This window comes from Taudactylus pleione, unplaced genomic scaffold (genome assembly GCF_031769625.1).
Source record: "Taudactylus pleione unplaced genomic scaffold, aTauple2 ptg000707l, whole genome shotgun sequence".
Taxonomy (NCBI): domain Eukaryota; kingdom Metazoa; phylum Chordata; class Amphibia; order Anura; family Myobatrachidae; genus Taudactylus; species Taudactylus pleione.
In genome coordinates this window covers 9,771,345-9,793,724 of record NW_028285109.1, presented here as the reverse complement: position 1 = coordinate 9,793,724, position 22,380 = coordinate 9,771,345, and the positions used below count along the sequence as shown (strand labels likewise).

At 45.5% G+C, this 22,380-nt stretch overlaps 1 protein-coding gene across 1 annotated transcript in view; it reads left to right on the top strand.

Annotated features, from left to right (window-relative positions):
* Positions 1–22,380, top strand: part of AQR (aquarius intron-binding spliceosomal factor) — a 169,904-nt gene that overhangs the window by 117,299 nt on the left and 30,225 nt on the right. Inside the window, exons 22-28 of the mRNA XM_088456488.1 lie at positions 4,691–4,760; positions 8,042–8,152; positions 11,703–11,812; positions 19,724–19,859; positions 20,336–20,545; positions 21,539–21,676; positions 21,958–22,029. Of these exons, the coding sequence (XP_088312614.1) occupies positions 4,691–4,760; positions 8,042–8,152; positions 11,703–11,812; positions 19,724–19,859; positions 20,336–20,545; positions 21,539–21,676; positions 21,958–22,029 (847 nt within the window). The remainder of the gene's footprint in view (positions 1–4,690; positions 4,761–8,041; positions 8,153–11,702; positions 11,813–19,723; positions 19,860–20,335; positions 20,546–21,538; positions 21,677–21,957; positions 22,030–22,380) is intronic.

Sequence of the window (22,380 nt, the reverse complement as noted above, 5' to 3'; positions counted from 1 at the left end):
GTTTATGGAGGGCATGTTGTATTATATATCACGCCCCATTTCTGTCACTGCCTGCACAAAAAAGGGGACCGCCCTCGGCTGGCTAAGATGCTTACAGCCTTTGTGGGCAACGCCCCCTGCGTTTCCCCAAGGGGTTATCGCAGCCTGTGGTGGTCTCATCACATGCAGGGGTCCCTGGACAGTTGATGGTACCCCAGTGTATCCTGTTTTTCGCCCCCCCAGGTCTCGCAGGAGCCTGTGTGGGTGAATTTATTGTCCAAATGGTATAGCACCTGATGGACGTTTTACAGGGGGAGTCACCATTTCGGCCTTCTAAACGCCTTTCGGGTCTCAGACGGGTAAAGACATGACGTCTGATGACGGTGACATTATTGACTTTTTCAGACACGAGCCCCTTAGTGCAAAGGAGGCGTAGTCTGGGTCTAAAGTCTATATACCTGGCCTTCTACGGGCAGTCCGTGCGGCTTTGGTTATTACATATCCCCCGTGGCTAAATCCAAATATGCCTTCTTTAAGGATAAGGGTGTTGCCACTGTAATTCCTCTATCTGGTCAGGTGGATCATTTTAGAGGAGGCGTGGAAAATCCGGGTAAGCGGTTCCAGCCTCAAAAACGGTTGACCTTTTGCATACCCCTTTTGCGGATAATTACATTTCCGAATGGGAGTTACCTTACGGGTAGATTCTCATGTTACACGCCTAGTGAGGAGTGCTACGTTGCCCATGCCCTCCAGGTCCTCTTTGAAGGAGGTTCCAGATTGCAAGGTGCAAATATATCTAAAATCCAATTATTCCCTTGCTGGAGGGGCTTCCAGGCCGGCTATGGCCGTGTGCTGGGGGGCCAGAGCCATGGAACACTGAGTAGGTAACTGGATCTCTGCACACTGACTCTCCAGCAGAGCAGGTGGATAGTGGCAAATTCTCAGAGACTTTGCCACGTTCATAATGAGACGGTCTTACATATAGCCTACTCCTTTCCAGAATCTCCTCGGCAGCAGTAGCGGCTTGCTGCTCCCTGTGGTTGCGCTCTTGGAAAGTGACGGGACAAGTCCTGTTTGGCCCTCGTCTGGACGCAATTGTGGCCCTGCAGGCAGCAGCTACGTCTGCGTGTCTGCCATCGGCTACAGTCCCATCAGGGTCTGGGACTTTGTCTTTTCGGCCCTGTGAGGCCAGGGTAAGTCTAAAATACAGCTTTCCAAGACAGTCAGTAGCCAGGAAATCTGCTCAGCCATAAGAACATGCTTGGAGTACAAGACGTCCTACTCCCAAGTTGGACTATAAGCCTTCAGCCTCACGGGACGGGCCTCCTCTCGGGAGCCCCCAGAGTTGGAGGCCGGCTTCTCCAGTTCGCCCAGTGCTGGTGTCTGACCACCACGGACACTGGGGTAAGAGAAGTATTTTCTTGAAGGTATGTCTTTTCCTCCCGGTAAAAGCCTCCCAGAAGGTTTTTCGTTACAGGTCTTCTGTCAATTCAGGACTAGGCCCTGTAATTTTTGAGGGTGTTACACTCTATACTCCAGGCAGGAGTTATAGTACCTATTCCGTTGCCCCAAAGGGGAACGAGGTATTACTCCATCCTCTTTCTGGTACAGACACCCAATGGGTCTTACCAGGACATTCTCAACCTCGAATCCACAACAAATTCTTAAGGGTTCCTCGGTTCGGGAGGGGGACCCTGCATTCCATCATTCAATGGAGCCTGGGAATTTTGTGGTGTCGTTGGATATATTCAGGGTGACTACCTGAATATCCCTCTTTTCTTAGCACACCAGTGTTTTCCTCAGGTTTGCAGTGGTCGATAAGCATTTCCAGTTTCTGGCATTGCCCCTTGGTCTGGCCTCCGCGCCTCACGGTTTACCAGGGTCATGTTAGTTATGGCAGCCTACCTGCGGAGACAGGGGGTCCGCTTGTTACCCTATCCGAGTGACCTCCTGTTGTTACACGGTCTCCAGAGATACTTCAGTGCCATATGCAACGGACAATATCTGTGTTGCTACGTTAGGGCTGACTGATAAACTGGAAATGGTCCTCTCTGATTCTTCAGAGGATGCTCCATATCCCAACATCTGAGGATCTTTGTGATTGAGGAAAAGATCTCTGCATTACAGGCAAAGGTACGCAGTTGCCTGCAGAGTCGCCGAGTGTCTATTCACTTGGCAATGTGGTTCCGGGGTTCCAGGATGTCGCTGTTCGACATGGTGGAGAGTACCCAGCTTCACTCTAAAGAACTTGATCCTCTCCGGATGGGATGGGTTGCCCCATAGGATAAAGTCAATAGGCTTTCCCCGGAGGTTTGTCTCTCTCTGGCCTGGTGGCTGCAGAAAGCTCACCTAAACAAGGGGCACCCCCTTTGGGATTGCGGACAGGGTCCTTCTGACGACGGACGCCAGTATCCGTGGCTGGGAAGCATGACGGGTCCACACTTGTTCCAGGGCAGGTGGACATCAGTAGTTTTTGCGCTTCCCATAAACATCTGAGAACTCTGAGCAGTATTCAGGGTTCTCCAGCATGCAGGACAGGTCCTCCACGGAAATACCGTGCAGGTACAGTCTGACAACGCCATCATGATGGCTTATGTAAACCACCTAGGAGGTTCCCGAAGTCAGGCGACACTAACAGTGGTGTCCCGAATTCTGGCTTGGGTGGAAGGCTATATCCCTGCCGTCATCGGCAGTGTTCATTCAGGAATCCTCAGATGGAAAGCAGGCTTTCTCAGCCGTCAAGACGTGCATTCAGGGAAATGTCCTCTTTATCAGGAGGTGTTCAATCTTCTGGTGAACAAGTGGAGCCTTTCAGAGATGAGACTCTTCTGATAGACGTAGGCAGGTCCAGTGGACCTTCCAAGTTGTGTACCTCGTCCCTCCGTTATCCCTTCTTCCTCCAGTAATAGCAAGAAGGAGGCACGCTCCTGCTGATAGCTCCAGCGTAGGCCAGATGGCACTATTACTCAGATCTTCGGAGCCTCTCAGTTAACACTCCGAAGCTGTTGCCTCTACGTCCGGACCTGTTGTCTCAGGATCCTGGCTGATCCCCAGACCTGGGTTGTCTGTGGTGGAGACTGCCCTCTTAAGGTCTAGGAGTTTTTCCAGCTCTAGAGATAACAGGGGCTCTGTCCATGCTAAGAGCTCGGAAGTTTTTATCTGCAAGAATTTACCATTGGGTATGGTATACTTTCTTTCAGGTGTCGCCCTAGAGGCTAGGCTCCTCGGGTATTCCGGATATCCAGAGGTTGGCTTTCCTACAGGTGGGCTTAGATAACGGTCTTCGCCTTGCTTACCTCAAGGTGCAGGTTTCTGCCCTGTTAGTATGGTTTCAGTGTAGGATTGCTACTCTTCCTGATGTCCGCACCTTTGTGCAGGGTGTACGTTATATTCAGCATCCCTTTGTTCCACCTGTGGCTCCTTGGGATTTGGCTGTGGTCCTTAGGGCTCTCTGAGGACCGCCATTTGATCCACTGGGCTCAGTGGATTTCAAATGGCTTACGGCTAGGACTGTATTCCTTCTGGCTCTTAATTTGGCCAGTAGGATCTCAGAATGGGAGGCTCTGTCATGTAGACCTCCCTTTTTCTCATCTTTCCTAAGAACAGGGCAGTGCTTGCCTTTACTTCCCCAGTCCTGTCTGCTGGTGAGGCCTATTTGGCAATGGTACGGACGCTAAGAATTTAAGTTGACCGTACCAGTCCATTTAGGAAATCAGACTCTCGGTTTTGTCCTTTCTGGTTTCCATAAAAAGGGTTGGCCTGCCACTACGCTAACTTTGGCAGGATGGATTCACAGGTCTTCCTGTTCCATCCTCTATTAAAGCTCTTCCACTAGGTCTGTGGGTCCTTCGTGGACAGCTTGACGTGGCGCTTCAGCGGTGATTGGCAGCCACGTGGTCATCTGTCCATATTTTTGGTAAGGTATTATGCTTTTGATACCTTCGCCTCTCAGGATGCTTCCTTTCGGCGGCGGATTCTCCTTACAGCACAGGAGCGTCCCCACCCTTAAAGGATACTGCTTTGGGACATCCCCAAGGTATCCTGTGGATACCCTATGGACCCTGAAGTAGAAAATATGAGATATGGTAAGAACTTACCCTTGTTATCTCTATTTCTACGAAGTCCATAGGGTTCCACAGGACTCCCGCCCTGTCGCACCTGTACTGCAGATGGGCTTTGATCTGGTCACCGGTTTCTCCGTCTCCTTCTGGTGAGAATGTGATTCTTGTGTGTTCCAGACTGTCTTCTCTCTCTTTTTTGCTCCTGCTCCGGCCTATGGCTTGTTACGAAACTGAGTGGCCTGAGGCTCGGGGGCGGGGTATAGGAGAGGAACCCCAGTGCATCCTGGGAGGCTGAAAATTTAACTCTGTGGTGCCTGGATGTCTGCCGCCATCGCCTATACCCCAAGGTATCCTGTGGAACCCTATGGACTTCGTAGAAATAGAGATAACAAGGGTAAGTTCTTACCATATCTAATATTATAAACATGTTTATTTATCCTTGACATGATGGTCAGCTCAGCACAGAAACAAAGATCACAAAGACATTTACTTGTGTTAGTGAGAGACCTTCACATGTCACTTCTTAATCTCTTTGTGTTGCACCAAACACTAACTAGTATGTATATCGTGTGTTACCTGATACTTGTGCTTATGTAGTTGTCATTGGTGTATACTCTTTTTTTCAAATATTCCATTTGTTTGGTTTCTAGGAATACCATCCAGTTCACTGCTACACAGACTGAAGCTATTCGCGCAGGAATGCAGCCCGGGCTTACTATGGTAAGAAACAAGACATTATTGTAATTTTGGGATATCCCTTGACCTAATACTGGATAATTCTGCCTTGCAATATGTGTATAATCTGTTTGCCTTGGTCAAGGCGATAATAGCCAGAACGTGGATTACCCTTGTTTTCATAAATGGGTAGCACTGGTGAATGAATGAATGAATGAATGAATGATTCACCCACAAGATCAGAAATTCTGTATTTCTTCACGCTATGCACCATGGTCTCTTTCCGATGATGACTGCCCTTATTGTTTGTATGCAGACAGGTAACACTGTACAACAAATTAATACTTTTAATTTGTTTCCTTTCTAAAAATAGTCATACATTACTAATTTGAGGTCTAGAATAACTGAAATGATTTCGGAATGTTTTTACTAGCTCTATTTTTTGAGCTACACTACTTGCACTATACTGTATGTACATTAGTAATATAGTCATAGTGAGAAGCTATTTTTAAATAATCTGATATTTTCTTGATAGAAAATAAATAACAGTTTTAATTCAAACAATCACAAATAAGAACACAAAACGAAACAAACATACAGCATATGAAACAAACATACAGCATACAAAGCAAACATACAGCATACGAAAGTACTATCTAATATAGTGGCCTATTCATGGGGGTGCTTTCTCTTTGCTTGTCTCTTATACTCCTCTTCTGGGGCATCTCTTGTCACTGTCCAACAGTAATGATTCACCTATCCTGATATCTTTGTTCCATTGCTGAAATGTCTTGGTGGAATCGCTCACTATGCTTGTCACTCAGTGCACCACAGTTATCTTGTGTGGGTAATCCTGTGAATCGCATATATTTGAATAGGGGAGGGGACAAATAACTGATTCATTTAATTGGGTCATTAGCCCCCGCCCCCTCTGCGCGGAACGCAGATTGCTGGTACGATTCTCTCCATTCTGCCCACTTCACTAGGAATACACCTACATCGTCATAAATGGGCTATATCTCAGAACTCAGAGCTAACAGAGTTTTAAATGTCATATTCATTCTTTGCATGCTGAAATCAATTAGAAGTAACTATTTTCACATCGGAAACATTTTCATTGTTGTGCAGTGTAATTTGTTCCCCGCACACACATACCTTTCACCTATTCCTGCCGATGTGGCTCACGGTGTCATCTGATTTTCACTGTGATTTATGGTGATGCTAGTATTTGTGACTGGCTCGTGCCCCGTCTCCCACTGCGCCTCACCGAAACAGGACAGGCATTCCCGATTATTGTATAGATTTATCATTTGTCTGTACAATGTATGTGTCACCTTCAGCTGTGGCCTAATGTACTATAGGCCATTGCAGCATCTCTGTCTGTTCTAGCAGTACCTATGAGTTTTGTTTGTTATGTAGCCACATTATGCTTTGCAAATGTCAATTAAAACACTTGATATAAAAAACCAGATTATAGTGAATGAGAGCAGGTAAACGTTTCCTCATATTGCCAGGGATCCAGAATGGACTAACAGAACTGGATACACAAGTGCACATAGTGTGACTGCTGGTGAAAAGATACATGTTTGCCCATAGGTGCCTAATCCGGGATAGTTCCTGGAAAGGATATGTAGGTGACCACTTTGGCACAATGTCACAGGGACAGGGCATTAATAGCGTGATTAGTTGGGAATCACTCCCCCATCCCGCCTATTTCACTAGGAAGTGGTCAGGATGCTGGAGGGTAACCTGTTCTCCCGGGGAGTCTGTGGGGTCTGCACAAAATTCAGGAGTCCTTGGGACATTGCAGGAGAGTATTCAAGTACAGCATGTGTTTGCTTATTGTCAATGGAACTGGATCAAAACTGTACCTTATGCTTTTCATTGTTCCAGGCATTGATGCTTACTTACATATGTAGGAATGTGAAGACAGGAATGTGTTGGCAAGATTTCTAGTGTTAATTAAAATGGTACAAAGCTTTATATGCTGGAGGTGGAAGAGGCTTCTGGGCCAAATGTAACAGCCTGTGAGTTGGCACAAGTGCTGAGATTTCAGCTATTTAGCTGCCTGATTTAGAGCGCCAATATTTTATGGCAAAACCAGATTGGCTTTGCCTTACAAAAAACCCAGTAAAAACAAATTGCTACTTTAAATCTCATGGCTTAATAGCCAAAATCTCAGCACTTGTCACTAGTCACAGGCTATTACATTTAGGCATCAGTGTTTACAGTGGCATTAAAGTTCTAAGATCAGGTAAAGAAAATTTGCACAAAGAATAGAATGTTACCTTAACGTCTCTACATACCGCATGCTTCCTTACTATATGGATGGATAGTTATTGGTCTTACCAGGAGAGCTGCTCTGCTCTATATCACATTGTGATTATAGCTCCAGATGTTGGGTCTGGTTCTCTTCTCTGAGACTTGTAAACACAGGTGCGTGAACAAGAACCACATGTCTGCTTCTTGCCAGAATAGAGAAATCTCTCTCGGCCGTCTTAGTGAATGCAATAGCCATTCCTGCCACTAGGGGGAGAAGTACATCTTACTTTGTGTAATCTGATATGCTCTAAAACAGTGGTTGCCAACCATAATTGGGATGTGAGCTACTCGAGAAAAATGAAACCTCCTGAGGAGCTACTAACATTTAAAAAGTAATAATAATCTGGCTAGTAACTGAAAAATGAAAGATCATTTAATGAAAATGAAAAAAAAAGTTTAATAGAAAACAACAATGCATTTAATTAATAGTGATATTGTTGAACATTTCACTTTTAATTACCGACTCCAAGGAGGTAAGTACAGTTGAGGAGCAAAAGATATAGGCAGGGCTGGGCAGGAGTCACTTGCCCCAAATGCAGGCTACTCCTGTGATTGCCATAGGGTGACACAATACATGATGGACACCATATGGACATCACCTGACGCGCTTCCCCGTTGCTCCACCCACGGCTTTGTCAGAGGTCACTATACACATTTGGTGGCCGCTTTTTCAACTGAAACATTCTCTAAACTATAAAAAAAATTAAAGTGAAGAAAGTATTATAATATAAACATAATTAACTAATATCCTGCAAGCAGTTCTCTATGTAATAATTGTCACATGAAAGTGTTTATAATAAAAGAGCACATTCACAATTCGGCTTAGAATTGCATAGATAGTCCTTTCCATCTATCCTCCACACCCAGCTGCTCATAGATCACCCCCTTTGAAAACCAAAGCTACTGTATTATCATTATGCTCTTGTTTTTATCCATTTTTATTTATTTTGAAAAAGTTTATTTTTACCTATTAATCATTTAATTGCAACTTTTTTCTTTTGCAGGTTGTTGGACCTCCTGGCACAGGCAAGACTGATGTGGCCGTTCAGATAATTTCCAACCTTTATCACAATTTTCCTGAGCAGAGAACTCTTATAGTGACTCATTCTAACCAGGTGAGTTTGTGCAGTCAGGGGCTATGTACAGTCAGGTGCATAAATATTGGGACATTGACAGAATTTTCAGATTTTGGCCTCTACTCACCACCACAATGGCTTTGTAATGAAACAAACAAGATGTGCTTTAACTGCAGACTTTCAGATTTCATTTGAGGGTAATTACATCCAAATCAGGTGAACGGTTTCTATATGTGCCTCCCACTTTTTAAGGGGCCAAAAGTAATGGGACTATCAACTCAAAAGCTATTTCATGGACAGGTGTGGGCTATTCCCTCGTTACACGGATTGTTCCTGAGTCATTTGATCTCTGTGTTATTTGATTCCTTTTCCATGTGTGTAGACATTTTCTTTCTATGATATTTCATTCCACTCATTTAGTATAATATTTGTTTTGTCCCTTGTGATGTCTGGTCCCACCCCCGCTGCAGAGAAGGTATCCCAGTCCCACCAGTAGTAATCCTGCTCTTAGTTCTGATCACTCCTACTTTCCCTATAAGATGAATATAGCTTTGTAGCACAATCCTACGTTTGTGTACATCCTCTCTCCTCCATATCCTAGGCTTTTTGTTCCTGTTCCGACTCTGCTATACTTTTTTTTTGATTTGACCCTGGAATTCTTATTTCTAGCATGTGTGTGTGTATAGGTTTTGTCATATGTGCTCTCTAGCTGTGATATCGGTGCTACCTGCTTAGTGTTACACCTCGCATACATGTACCCTGCCTACTGTGATCTTTATTGAAGCTACTGCATTTGTTCTTCATGTAGACCTAAATGGACTGATTACTTAAAAATATTTATTGGAAAAATATAGACTCTTATCAAAACTATTCCTTAGGAATCACTAAATAATATATATAAGATGCTTGCCCTAATTTCAAGGTACATCTGACTAGGCTCCGAGCACCTATTTAATAATAATAATATTATTATTATTATTATATTATAGTTGTTATATTGTTATAGTTATTTATTTCCTGCTAGTTGTTTGCGCCATGTGTTGAAACGATATGGATTATATTACTGTAGTTAATCAGATCATCAGAATGCTCACAGCAACATAGGTTATATCAGGAGATTGTGCTGGTCTTTTGGAAGCGCTTGTCCACTCGTGTGACTGTAAGATTAGTGTTGTGTGTGACGGGGTCATGATGTGGGGCAGGAAATGGTGATTCTCAGTAAGCTGCAGGTTGGGAACAGCTTCCCCCATTTGAATTGTCATAGGGGGGAATTCAATTCAACGCGCTATTGAATAGCGACGGGAGGGACTCCCAAAGCTATTCAATACACCGCGCTGTTTGGGCGGGCTAAGGATTTCTTCTTGCACCCCCTGGGGATGCGAAGAGAAATCCAACCAAAGTGCCGGGTGCGTGGCTGTTTTTCTGCATAGTGCGGCGTTAACAGCCGCACGCCCGGCACTTTGGTCAGAGAATGCCGGTGACCGTGATAACCGCCATTCTTTGACCACACAGCGCACTGAATTGAATAGCACCGGGAGCTCGCTCCCGTCGCTATTCAATTTGCGTTGGATTTAATCGCCCCCATAGTGACAAATGGACTTTAGTTAGAATGTTGACATCCAAAATGTCAACATAGATGTCGACATGGACTGAATGTCAATATTTGACATGTCGGCATTCATAATGTTGACGCTGGTAATGTTGACAGTTAGGGCTCAATCCTGTTAGCCGTGAGTAAGTGCTGCTGTAAACTGCACCTATGGTACCTCTGGAGTCGCGGACATTTGTTGGCAGCCCCGCAGGGCAGCATACAACAATCTGCATGCTTGGCGTGAGATCGGGCTGCGAGGGGGGCAAGTTGCGGTGCCGCTGCCGGCGTTTCTACGTCATTGGAAAGGCAACTCGCTCCCTTCGCGACTAATAAAATTGAGCCCTTATACTGTCAACACATGAAATTAGGGTTAAGGTGAGGCTGCAAATATGGTTAGGATTAGACTGCAATACGAGTTAGGGTTATGCTAAAATAGCAGCATCTGTCAGTGTCGGCATGTCAAATGTTGACATCCTGAACATGTCGACATTTCATACCACACCCTGACAAATAAATACAATTACCGCATAAAGTAACAACTTGAGCAATTCCTTGGATGCAACTTGATTATTAGAGAACAAGGTTATTATACTTAGGGGGAAATTCAAGTTAACTTTTTGCACGATAACTTCGCTTATCGCGTTTATGCGCACTCGCGTTTATTGTGCAATTCATTAGTAAAAGTCGCATTGTGGCAGTCGCAAGATAATTCTTCCTGCTTTAACCCGCGATAAGTGTAGGTGAACGTGGGGAAATCTGCCAGTACTCAAAAAAAAAAAAAAAAACCAGTCAAAGTGATGTAGGACAACCGTATAGAAGTGTATTCCCTAATGACAGTATTTGGGGTTCTTAAATTGTGTCAAATGGTTGTTGTTTTCTAAATCAGTCAAATAATGTTAGGAAGCAAGAGTTTTTTTGACAAAATAAATGTTCTACTTAAATTATGGGTGTATACAAATGTCTATAAGTATATATTTGTGTCATTTAAAGATCCTTTTAAAAAACCTTCAAAATACACTTCTAACACTCACCTGTAATTTTAAAAACACCTGTCCCATTCATATACCCCAAAAATGACATTATTAGCCAAAATTAAGCTAATTAAAAAATAATTTGGTACTTATGTACTTTACGGACTCATTGCAGAGAGAACCCAAGTGTCCTACACTCATTATTATTATCCGTCATGGTAATGTCTAAATCCCCTTCACAGAGAGGACCCTGACATCATCAACCAGTGTCCAGCGTCATTCCCAGTGTCCAGCGTCATTTCCTACCATCCAAGTGGGCATAGAGGGGGGATACAACCTTGTGGCGAGCCACCGAGCCCCTAAGCGTAGCGAGGGGCCAACTTTCTTCTTTAGGTTGCGACAACTTTCGGTACTTGTGTATGTGAAGTACACAAGTACCTTTTAAAACATTCATTTGGTTCTCTCTGCAATGAGTCCATAAAGTACACAAGTACCAATTATTTTTGCCTAATTAGTCATTAAGGAGGATGTCCCATCTACCTTAAAATAGAGATTTTCCCCTACTTTTCACCTGCTCAGGAGGTGGGGAAAAGAGTCATGCAAAATCCTAAGGGAAATTCACACCCGTGAAAACCGTGGCTAATAGGATTGCCCGATAAGTATTCACACGATAAGGCGTTTATTTGCGAAAAAGAGGCTTATCGTGGTTAATTTAATTCCTCCCAAAGCATGGTAATTCAACAAAATATATTTCTAGATGAAATCAATGATATATACAAAATGAGGGTGTTTGCTTCCCTTTCTCCCAACCTCCTCCTGTCTTCCATGTACTGTATGTCTTTACTTTGTATTATTTACTGGGCCGTCCTGTCCGTGTCAGAGCTGCATAGTACCATCTGTTACGTGGCTGAGTACTTTCAGATTTGGTGAGCTTGGCGTGTCAGCTCGTCATGCCTGACCCCTTTTCCTAGAACACAAACATGCAGTTTCTAAATACCTCTCTCCACCTGTCCCTATCAATCTACAGGCTCTCAACCAGCTGTTTGAGAAGATTATGGCCCTAGATATTGACGAGAGGCACCTTCTGCGTCTGGGGCATGGCGAGGAGGAACTAGAGACAGAGAAGGATTTTAGCAGGTGAGCTGCGAGAAGGAATGATAAGTAACCCCCTAGAAATCATGTATGGCCAACACGTGACTCTGGGCTGCTGGTTTTAACATGGATGTAAATACATATAAATAGTAATTCTTTAATTGAATAACACAGTGTAGCAAATTGTCTTGAAAATTCTGTATACAAAATAAGATATATTTTAAATAAGGAGAATAATGTTGTATAAAAAAATGATTGTTCTTCCTAGTACTGATTACAGTGTACTTACGTATTATATAGATCAACTTGTGTTGTAACTACTAATAAAGGCTATTTAGAATATAAGATGTGATCGTGGAGTGAGACCTTCTCCTAAACATCCTGGGCCTGATCCTGAGCCGCATAGAAAGCTGCAGCGTCTGCCAATCCTCACATTGTGCAAGAGCACAAGGCTGAACAATGCGACTAATTGCTTCTATGTAGATCTACGGCACCATTCAGAGTTGCACAGAAGTCAGATGGATCTCTGCTTGCACCTGAGTGTTTCTGTGCAGCAATGGGGTGTTTGCACTTAGCATAAGTTTGCTGTGAATGTTTGGACTGAATTGCAGCCTATTCAGAGGTGAGCAAAGATCCAGTGACTTCAGATGGAATTCATGCACTCAGGATAGGGCAGATGGAAGTCCAGGCTGATCATGATGACGCCTGCTCTCACATTCGGGTGTATAAGGGTAGTGCAGCCACATAGATCCATCCAACTACGAATAGCTATTTTCAAGCAATCAATGTGGCACTGAATCAGTAATCACATTCAAGGACACAGATTATTCTTGCACAAAATATCTGATTATATTGGCTGTTTTGCAGTAAATAGCTTATAAAATCAGAGGGTAAAATCAAGTCTGTTATCTCCACCTCTGTCACAGCTTTGACCTTTGTACATACTGTATAAATAAGTGCAAATTAATTGTAGACCGTTTATATAAGGCAGTTTAGGTTTAGTTGTCCTTTAAATGATAACGTCACAAGTGTCCAATTCACAACTCTCCAATATAATTTACTTGTTTATCATAGGGCTAATAGCTGGGTGATTGATATAGTAATTGCCCCAGTTTAAGTCCCCATGTACAACTCCTGACATGGCATTTTCAGTTTATTACATTAAACAATAACACTGAATATCTGGCATCTCTCCCGATCCGGCAGCTCCTCCAAAGTCTGTAGCGAGCATCTATGTTCTCCTCCCTGTCCTTCCCACTCACATGGGCAGCGACGTCTGAAGTGAGGGTGTCACTGGCCTGATAGAGACATCAGGGGACTGGCTGAATGTTTCGTTTTAGTTATTTCTGTACTATTGGGACCAGACTTATCCAAATAATTAATGACCTTTTAATCATTGTAAAAGCAAAAATCACAAACATAAGTGTTTGTCCCTTTGGGATGTAGTCAGGAAGCCAACGGTCTAAATGCCGACCACCTGCTTCCCGACTGTCAAATCCCGGCAAGGTACTAATGACAGGCGTCGAAAACCCGAAGCTTGTCATTAGACCTACGCCGGGAGCCCGAAGCCCGGCATACCAAACGAAGGTAAGTCTGATGCGGACAGCCGCGGGGGGGAGGGTTAGGTGTCAGGGCTCCTGGGGGGATTTAGGGTTAGGCACCCCCCCAGGAGGGTTAGGTTTAGGTTAGGTGAAGGGGGGGTTAGGGTTAGGCACCCCTAAGAGAGGGTTAGGGGGGAAAATAGGGTTAGTTATACTTACCTTATTAGCGATCGGGATCTTCACCCCTGCCGGGCTTCCGCTGTCGGGATTTGAACATACTAAACTCGTTCCTTCATATTCATTCATGTAATATGTTAAAGCAATGTATAGAATATTGTCAAGATCTTAATTAGTGTCATTAATAGGGTTTGTGGCTTCTTCGTCTGCATATTACATGATCTCTCTACTAGTACAATCATTCAGAGGACCAACATTACTATTTCGGACAATAATGCTACATTAAAACTCCTATACAATAAGTTATGCAAACATTTGAGGAGAATAGCAGTCACTTATTCTTGCTACATTCAGTGTTTCATAAATAAACGGAAATATAAAAATGTCTTTTTTCTACTTCAGGGTCCATAGGGGGTCCACAGGGTTGACCTTGGGGTATAGGTTGGGAACCAAATCCGGGCACCACGCAGTTAAAGCTTTTAGCTCCCAGGATGCACTTGGGTCCACTCTCCCTATAACCCCGCCCCCCAGCCAGAGGCACCTCGGTTTAAGTTGGTGCCCGGCCGGAGTCGGGTCACCGTTACTGCAGGGGGGCTGCTTAGCAGCCCCTAAGCTTAAAATTTATTTTAAAAGAGTTTTCTTTTATTATTTTTTTACTACTCTTCAGAGCGGCAGCATCAGACTGTCCAATGGACGTCTAAGCTGCTGCTCCTACACCCTGCCGGCGCTGCGACGCCAGTACAGATCTGGGGATCGCAGCGGGACCCCAGAGTCTGTACTAGCCGGGCTCTGGAGGAATCCCTGGGCTGCTGCCGGATCGACGGGGACAGGTAAGTCGCGTGGTCACCGCTTGCGGGAGCCGGCATCCCGGGGGGTTAATTGCTAGCCAGGGGAGGAAGCCTTTCCTGTCTAGCGGCTCCTCCCCTCAGTTCAGCGCGTCTTTAAATACTACAGTCTGGCGTCGCTGAGCTGCTTCCTCCGCGGGCCACGGTTCTTCTGAGGTCTCCAGCGGCCATTATCTCTCGGTGGTGCTGCAGAACTTCTAGGATGTCAGTGAGCCCAGTCCCCCTGCGTACCTGGCCATTTTGGGTGAGTGTACACAGCGCTATAGCCTTCCCAGACACTGAATCTGGGCAGTTGAATGTAGCGACATTGTGCAGTATATTATATGTCATGCAAATGTATGTATATATATTTTTCTGCATTGTAAGTGACATGCTAGTGCTGACTGTCTGCTTTTTCTCTCACCTGTCAGTGTATATCTATCCCTTTTCTTTATCTGCCCTAATACAGGTGTACCTGGGGTGGTTCTGAGACCTCACATATATATACTTGTTAATATCTGTGAGGTTTGTCACATACTGTTGCGTGCTGCACGTTGCCATATTTTAGATGGAACTGTGAGTTGCATACGCTGATAATGGGTCCCTGCAGCTAATCTTAGCGTCAGTCAGGACCGGTATGGCGCTGCTTAATATTTCCGTCAAGATAGTCAGATATATCTGACCAGGAGATTGCACACGATACTGCACCCATTATTGCTATCCTGCAAGTCATAGCCTGCAGGTAGTAGTGCGGAGGATTTTAACTCAGAAAGGTTTATGTATGCGGCACCATCTGGTGCCGGGCCCCTTGCACGACCCCCTTAAAGGGCGGTTTATTCCTCAGGGTCCTCTCCTTTGAGGATGGCCGGGCGGGCCCCATTGTCGTCACTCGCTTGGAGTTACTTCACCATACTGGCCTTTTGAACTCGGGGTATCTCGCAATTTCTTGCAATTTACCCCCGTGCAACAGACTATCGCTCCCCGCCGGGGTTTTTCACAGTACATGAATTACCTCCGATACCACATCGGTCTGTCATTCCCCTTGCAGGGATTACCACAACGGCCACCCTGGTGGATGTCGTTTTATACGAAATACTAATTGGCGTGATATACGCCCTGTGGTTACTTCCCAGTGGCTCTGCCGTGAACTGGATGGTGTATTCGGCTCCTTCCCTCTCACATGGGGGGAGCCGATTTCAAGTATTATTATCCCTGCTTTGGGGCTGGTAACCAGGTTCATTCTGGATATAGAGAATGTCGATCCTGCACCAGTATCATACATCTCCCGTTTTCTGCCCAGCGGGTGGATCTCATAGCGGGAGTCTGGCTGTCGCCAGATACGAGGAGTCACAAAGGCCTCCTGTTTCCCATTCCCTGAGGGTCCTCACAAGTAATGGAAATCCCCTTCTGGGATGGATTTGTATGTTAATCGTCGGGTTACAGGCATTAATACGCCTCCCATCCCGGCCTGGACAGATTTTACGGATCCGTAGGTGGTAACTTTGCCTGAAATCAATGTACTCGTTTTCGGGGCCTGTTGCCCGTCCTACCATGGCCATCGCATGGTGATGCTTTTGTGACGTTTTTCCCCTCCAACACGTCTGGGGTTCAAATATCTTTTGCCGCTCACATAAAATATGCAGTGGTCATATGTGGGATTACCTACATTGGATGCCGGTCTTCTAACTTTCAGGGTTTCGGCGGCAACTGTATCCGCCGCAATACCCTCTGGCTGCGTTATGGGAAAGCAGAGGTGCAGACTCCTTCCATGGGGAAGATCTTGTTTGGTCCTGACCTTGACAAGATCGTTGCATCATTGGCAGTATCACTAATGGGGAGATGCCGTCTTTAGCTACTCCCACTACATTCGGACTAACTCTGTTAAGTCTTTTTGTCCTCAGGGTCAGCCTAAAGGCCTGTTTTTTCCTAGGCTGTCGGCCTCCATGGGGACCACCATATCCAGTACCGAGCAGTCCTGGACTTCCGGACGACCCTGTTTCTACACCTGAGGATATACCTTCAGCCTGACGGGACAGGTCTACATCTGGGGAATTCCAGAGTGAGGTACTGATTCTCAACGGCCTCTCATTGCTCAGGCGGCCTCCTCACAGGCATTGTTACACGGGCCCTTCTTCAGACCCGATCAGGGCCTTACAATCCCAGAAAGCTTTACAGTCTTTGTGGTAAGCAGAGCTATTTCGGCCAACCTCACTATCTCAGTGAGGGACTGGTTGTTCTACTTTCTTTCCGGGGCAGTGACCGACTGGTCCTCATTTGCCTATACTCTGTCTCAAATCCCTGAATCAGATTCCAACGGTGCCTGGACTCAGGTGGAATCGTCCATGCTCCATCATCCGACGTTTGGAACCTGGGGATTTTATGGTATATCTGAGTATTCAGGATACGTACCTACGGGTACATACAGAGCCCTCTCATCAGCATGGGTTCAGGTTTGCTGTGCCACAGCAACACTTGTAAGTTTCGGGCTCTGCCTTTTGGGACTGTCCTCAACTCCACCGGGGTTTACCAGCTTTATGGATTTTCTGACAGTTCACCTGTTCAGTGTATCCGAATGCTCCTTTCTCTGGACGGTCTCCTGCTTTTAGCAGGATCACCAAGGTCCTTTACCGCCAGGTCAGGATAACCGTGGCTTCTTCTCGGCACAGATAATTAGTCAACAGAGAAAAAAGTCCTCCCTGCATCCCTCACAGGGTTTTCTTCATCTGGGAGCACTGCTGGATTCTCAGAATCTGAGAATTTTTCTGGCGTAAGACAAGATCTCCACTCTTGGAGTGTGCGGATATCTACGCAGTCGACATATGTCATTACTCTTTGTGATGCGCGGTCTACCAGAGTGTCTACCTTTTGGTAGGGTGGAATGTGCTCAGTTCCATTCCAGGCCTTGCCATAATTGACTCCCCTCCAGATGGATCCAGTTTTTTCCATCGGATCGCTGTTCGAACGATGATACTTTCTCCGGAGGCGAGTTGATCTCTGTCCGGGTGGCTATGGCCATCTCGTCCAGGGTATTCTTTGCTACAGTGTCTGGTCCGCATTTGTTTCGGGGTAGTTGGACGTCTGTCGCTTCTGCCCTGCCACTTAACTTGTTAATACTTTAGGCTGTCTTGGACCTTCACTCTGGCCTAACCCATATGTCACGGTAAACCTAAATAGGTTCAGTCCGACAGTGTCACAACAGTGGCTTCCATCTAGGCAACACTGGTAGTTGGGTGGCAATGTCAGGCATGTCATCCATTCTGACATAGTCCAAGGGTCTTCTCCTGGCCAACTCTGCAGTGTTTATTCCCGGAGCTCTCCATTGGGAAGCGGGCTTCCTCAGCCGTCACGACGTGCATCCCGGGGACTAGTCTCTTCTCCAACAGAGGTTTCAACTCCTGGTGAGCAGAGGGGGCCTCCCTGAGGGGATTGATCCTCATGGCCTTCTGACTCGATCACACATTACCGGTGTTACAGTCCAGCTCTAGGAGTACTGAAGCTACCTTCAGTGACTCTTTGTCAGTGAAGTGGTCCTTCCACTTTGTGTACCTGTGTCCTCCGGTCTCCCTTCTTCCTCGAGGTCTTCGGAAGTTTAATTCGAGACGGAGGGGCTTTCCTTCTGGGGGCTCCAGTTCGTCCCAGACATCACTGGTACTAAGATTTTCGGAGTCTCCTCATCGATGCTCCGTTCCTACTGCTTCACTATCTGGACCTGTTGTCTCAGGGTCCTTGTTTTTCCCTGGACCTGGATCGTTTGTCTTTGACTGCGCCCCTACTGTGGTCCCAGGGCTTCCCTGGCTCTGTCTTCATTGAGATGTTTAGAGCAGATAGGCCAGACTTTGCTGGGATCTGCCACGGACTGTGGCATACGTAATTCTTATGGTATCATACCTGTCGATACGATCCTCCGGTGTCCAGGATTTCCAGATATTCTGGCATTCCTCCCGGCTGGCTTGGGTTTCACCCTTGGCCTGGCCTTCCTGACAGTGCGGATCTCTACACTGTCGGTATGGTTAAGATATGGAATTGCTCCGCTCTGGTATCCAGTTCATCCTTTGGAGTGTTTTCTGGATTATGCCTCCACTTGTCCTCCCTAGGGACTCCTGGGGAGTTAGTAGTGGTTCTTTGTTCCCTCCGGGGACAGTCAATGGAACCGCTGGTTGTGATAGCCATTACATGGTCTATTGCTTAAGCTCTCTCTCTCTCAGGGTGTTTAAATCAACCAGGAGAGTGTCTGAATTGGGAGCGTTCTCATGTGACTCCCTCTTCTGGAGGGCATCATGTCAGGGTGTGAGTTGCTCTCGCCCTGTGTTTCTTCTTAGAGTGGTTTTTAGGTTCCATATTATTCTGGAACTTATGGTACGGCCATTCAGTCCCCAGTCCTCTCGGCTGGTGTGGCCTCATTGACTGTGGTCCGGCCTCTTTGGCTTTATGTGATCCGTTCAAGTTCCTTATGGTAATCGGACTCCTTATTGGTGGTCTGCGGTTTCTGGTTTTCACAGGAAACGATGGCCGGCCTATAATGAAATGTTGGCTGGATGACCTCGTATGTCTTCCTCAGGGGCCTACCCATGGGTGGGCATTTCTGTCGTTGAGGCTTGTTTTTTCTCGGGCCATGTAACCCTCGTGGGCGGCTCGTTGTGGCGCCTCGGCTGTTTTGCCTTACTAGGTGTCACGTGGTCTTCTGTCCATACCTTTTTAAGGTTCTAGGCATTGGTTTTCTTTGCCTCTCAGGATGCTTCCTTTTTGGCGACGGATTCTCCTCTCAGCACAGGAGCGTCCCCACCCTTGGTTGAACTGCTTTGGGACATCCCCAAGGTCAACCCTGTGGACCCTGAAGTAGAAAACAAGAGATATGGTAAGAACTTACCTTTGTTATCTCTGTTTCTATGAAGTCCATAGGGTCCACAGGGCGCCCGCCCTGACGCACCTGGCTTCATATGGGCTGTGTTACTGGTCACCGGTTTCCCGTCTCCTTTTCTGTGAGTATGGTTCTAGAGTGTTCCAGTTTTCTCTCTCTTTTTCTCTCCTCCTCCGGCCTTTGGCTACTTACAAACTGAGGTGCCTCTGGCTGGGGGGCGGGGTTATAGGGAGAGTGGACCCAAGTGCATCCTGGGAGCTAAAAGCTTTAACTGCGTGGTGCCCGGATTTGGTTCCCAACCTATACCCCAAGGTCAACCCTGTGGACCCTATGGACTTCGTAGAAACAGAGATAACAAAGATAAGTTCTTACCATATCTCTTGTTGTTTTGGGCTTTTCTGTTATAAAATGTTTACTGTTATCTCATCTCTGTTCCATTTCATATCTGTATATAATACCCTTGCATAAATGAGTTATGTGTATTATGTGCTATTTGTAAGGCTGCCATTGTGAAGAAGTGCTGATTAAAGCACATATTGTAACCTCACTTTACCAGGTACGGGCGAGTGAATTATGTGTTGGTGAGGAGACTGGAGTTGCTTAAGGAGGTGGGACGTCTACAGGAGAGTCTGGGGGTCCCTGGAGATGTGTCTTATACTTGCGAGACTGCTGGCCACTTCTTCTTGTACCAGGTGAATATCCTGTATCATACACCATATTTCTTTCATCATGTCTGGGGGGGCACTGCTACCGTCGGGATGTGGAGGGAGTCGTCTTAGGAGCATTAATAGCCAATGTTTCGGACCGTCGGGATGTGGAGGGAGTCGTCTTAGGAGCATTAATAGCCAATGTTTCGGACCCGATAGCTGTGAAAAGTAACCAAAGCATTCCATATGGTGAGAAGTATAGATCACTAGGCACTTAAAGAGAACAGTAATCCTAATTTAAAGTGTGTTTTTACTTTAATCAAAGATCCGAGGGTCAGAAATGAAATCACAAAGCAAACAGTATAGAACAGCTGAAAGCCCTCTCACACTGATCTATTACTAGAGAGGCAAGCAGTAGTGGATGGTGTAATATATTTGTGATTCCCCTAATCAGATGTTCAGAAGTTGATACTTATCTGACTGAGATGTAGAGGATGAATTACTCTGGGTCTTCCTTGCAGATAATGTCTCGATGGGAGGCCTACCTGAGCAAGGCAAAAACCAAGTCCTCCCAAGCCCCAGATGCCAGCGTCGTCGCCAAATTCTTCCCTTTCCACCAATACTTCTCCAATGCCCCCCAACCTATCTTCAAAGGCTGCTCCTATCAAGAGGACATGGAAATTGCAGAAGGGTGTTTCCGGCACATTAAGAAGATATTCACTCAGCTAGAGGTTTGTAGTGTTCCGAGACTGGTACGTAGGACGGAGTGTCGTCGTTATGGACTCACTGTGTGTATGTATAGTTATCATGTGCTGTGTCCGCACTGTTATCCCCTATAGCAGACGTCATATCTTTCAGAACACTGCACTTGAGAGAAGAAATTAACACTTGCATTGCCAGATAAAGCTGAAATATTGAGATGTAATTAATAACATCAGTTAAGTGAATGGTTGCTATAAATGCTGGGATGAAGATTTAAGAAAAACTATACAGGGTGCAATATGTGGCAGGAGCTACAGATGTGTCATCTAGCCTCCACACACCATGCAGCGCGATATGCCTGGCGTAAGTGAGCTGACAGATCCTGTGTAACTCTGTTGGCGTCTTTTTTTTTTTTTTTTTGTCCCCGAACACGTGTCTTAAGTGGCAATGCGATGCGGCTAGGACGCACCAGGAGACTATGCTGATTATATGTGATACTTGTATATCTGTGTGCGACTGAGACTGTAAACAGAACTTGGCGTGGAAAAAAAACGTGGCCCCTACATCATAGCACTTTGTATGCTGGTTGAGAGACTCAGTCACACACAGATATACAAGTGTCACATATCAAATTAATCAGCACAGTCTTCTGGTGCGTCCTAGTCACATCGCAACTTAGACGCATGTTCTACAAGAAAGATGCCCGGCGCGAGATTGCAGCAAAGACGAGTGAGGACATTTCTGTATACGGGCATGGGTAGAAGGCAGATTGGGGCTTCATCATAAGAAATTGACCAGCTGGGTATATTTTTAGTGCAGTCTGACTGGTAATATAAACTATAAAAAATAAATGTATTGCTTCCAACATAAATAACTGTTCTCTTTACAGCACTATTTGTCTTTGTAAATTGGTTACATGTTCCCAGTAGTATGAGACTTAGTGCTGCAGATATAGCACAGAGATAGGCAGCCTGGAGTGCAGTGTAATCATCTTATCGCACAAACTTTTTTTGCCTCTTCAGGAATTCCGTGCTTTCGAGCTTTTGCGCAGCGGACTGGATCGCTCTAAGTATCTGCTTGTGAAGGAAGCAAAGATCATTGCCATGACCTGCACCCATGCAGCTCTGAAACGTCACGATCTTGTGGATTTAGGATTCAAGGTAAAGTCAAGAACCTGCGACAGTGAAGAGACCAGGAGATAATCACAATAAAAAAGTTTTCTATACCCTGATTTTCCATCACATTGTGTGGGGAGCGTTTCAGCAGTGCCACACCCAGAGTGGTTTGTGTCTGTAGCCTTTATAAGTAACAGAAGTGTTTATTGTATTATTGGTCTAGATTTTGTGCAGCTCCAGACGATTCTGTACACCGTCTGCAGACGGTCACCTTGAAGATCCCTTGCTGTTTTTGCTGACTCTAGGTTCCTGTCTTTCCTCTGCAGTATGATAACATCCTGATGGAAGAAGCTGCTCAGATTCTGGAAATTGAGACATTCATCCCCCTCCTCTTGCAGGTACAATATAGGGCCATGACCTCTTGGCTTGAACTTTTCTGGAAGTAATAACAGTGCTCTGAAGAGAGTCAATACCCAAGCTTCTTCACATTACTAAATTATGTTTTAATAGGTTTTCTTGGGTTATCCTTTTCCTCTGCTAAAAGGTCCCCAGACAAAGATTAATGTTGGTATCCAGTGTCTTACTGGGAAGCTGTTCTGTGATCAAGCTCCAGGGATGGTTGCTTTTCATAATATAGACAATCCGTTCCAAGCTGTACTCTTTTAATAATGACCAGGACAAAGTGTTTTCCGTTTCTTTGTGTGTGTAAAATTCCACTCATTAGTCTGATGGTTCTCCCCTCCATTCGT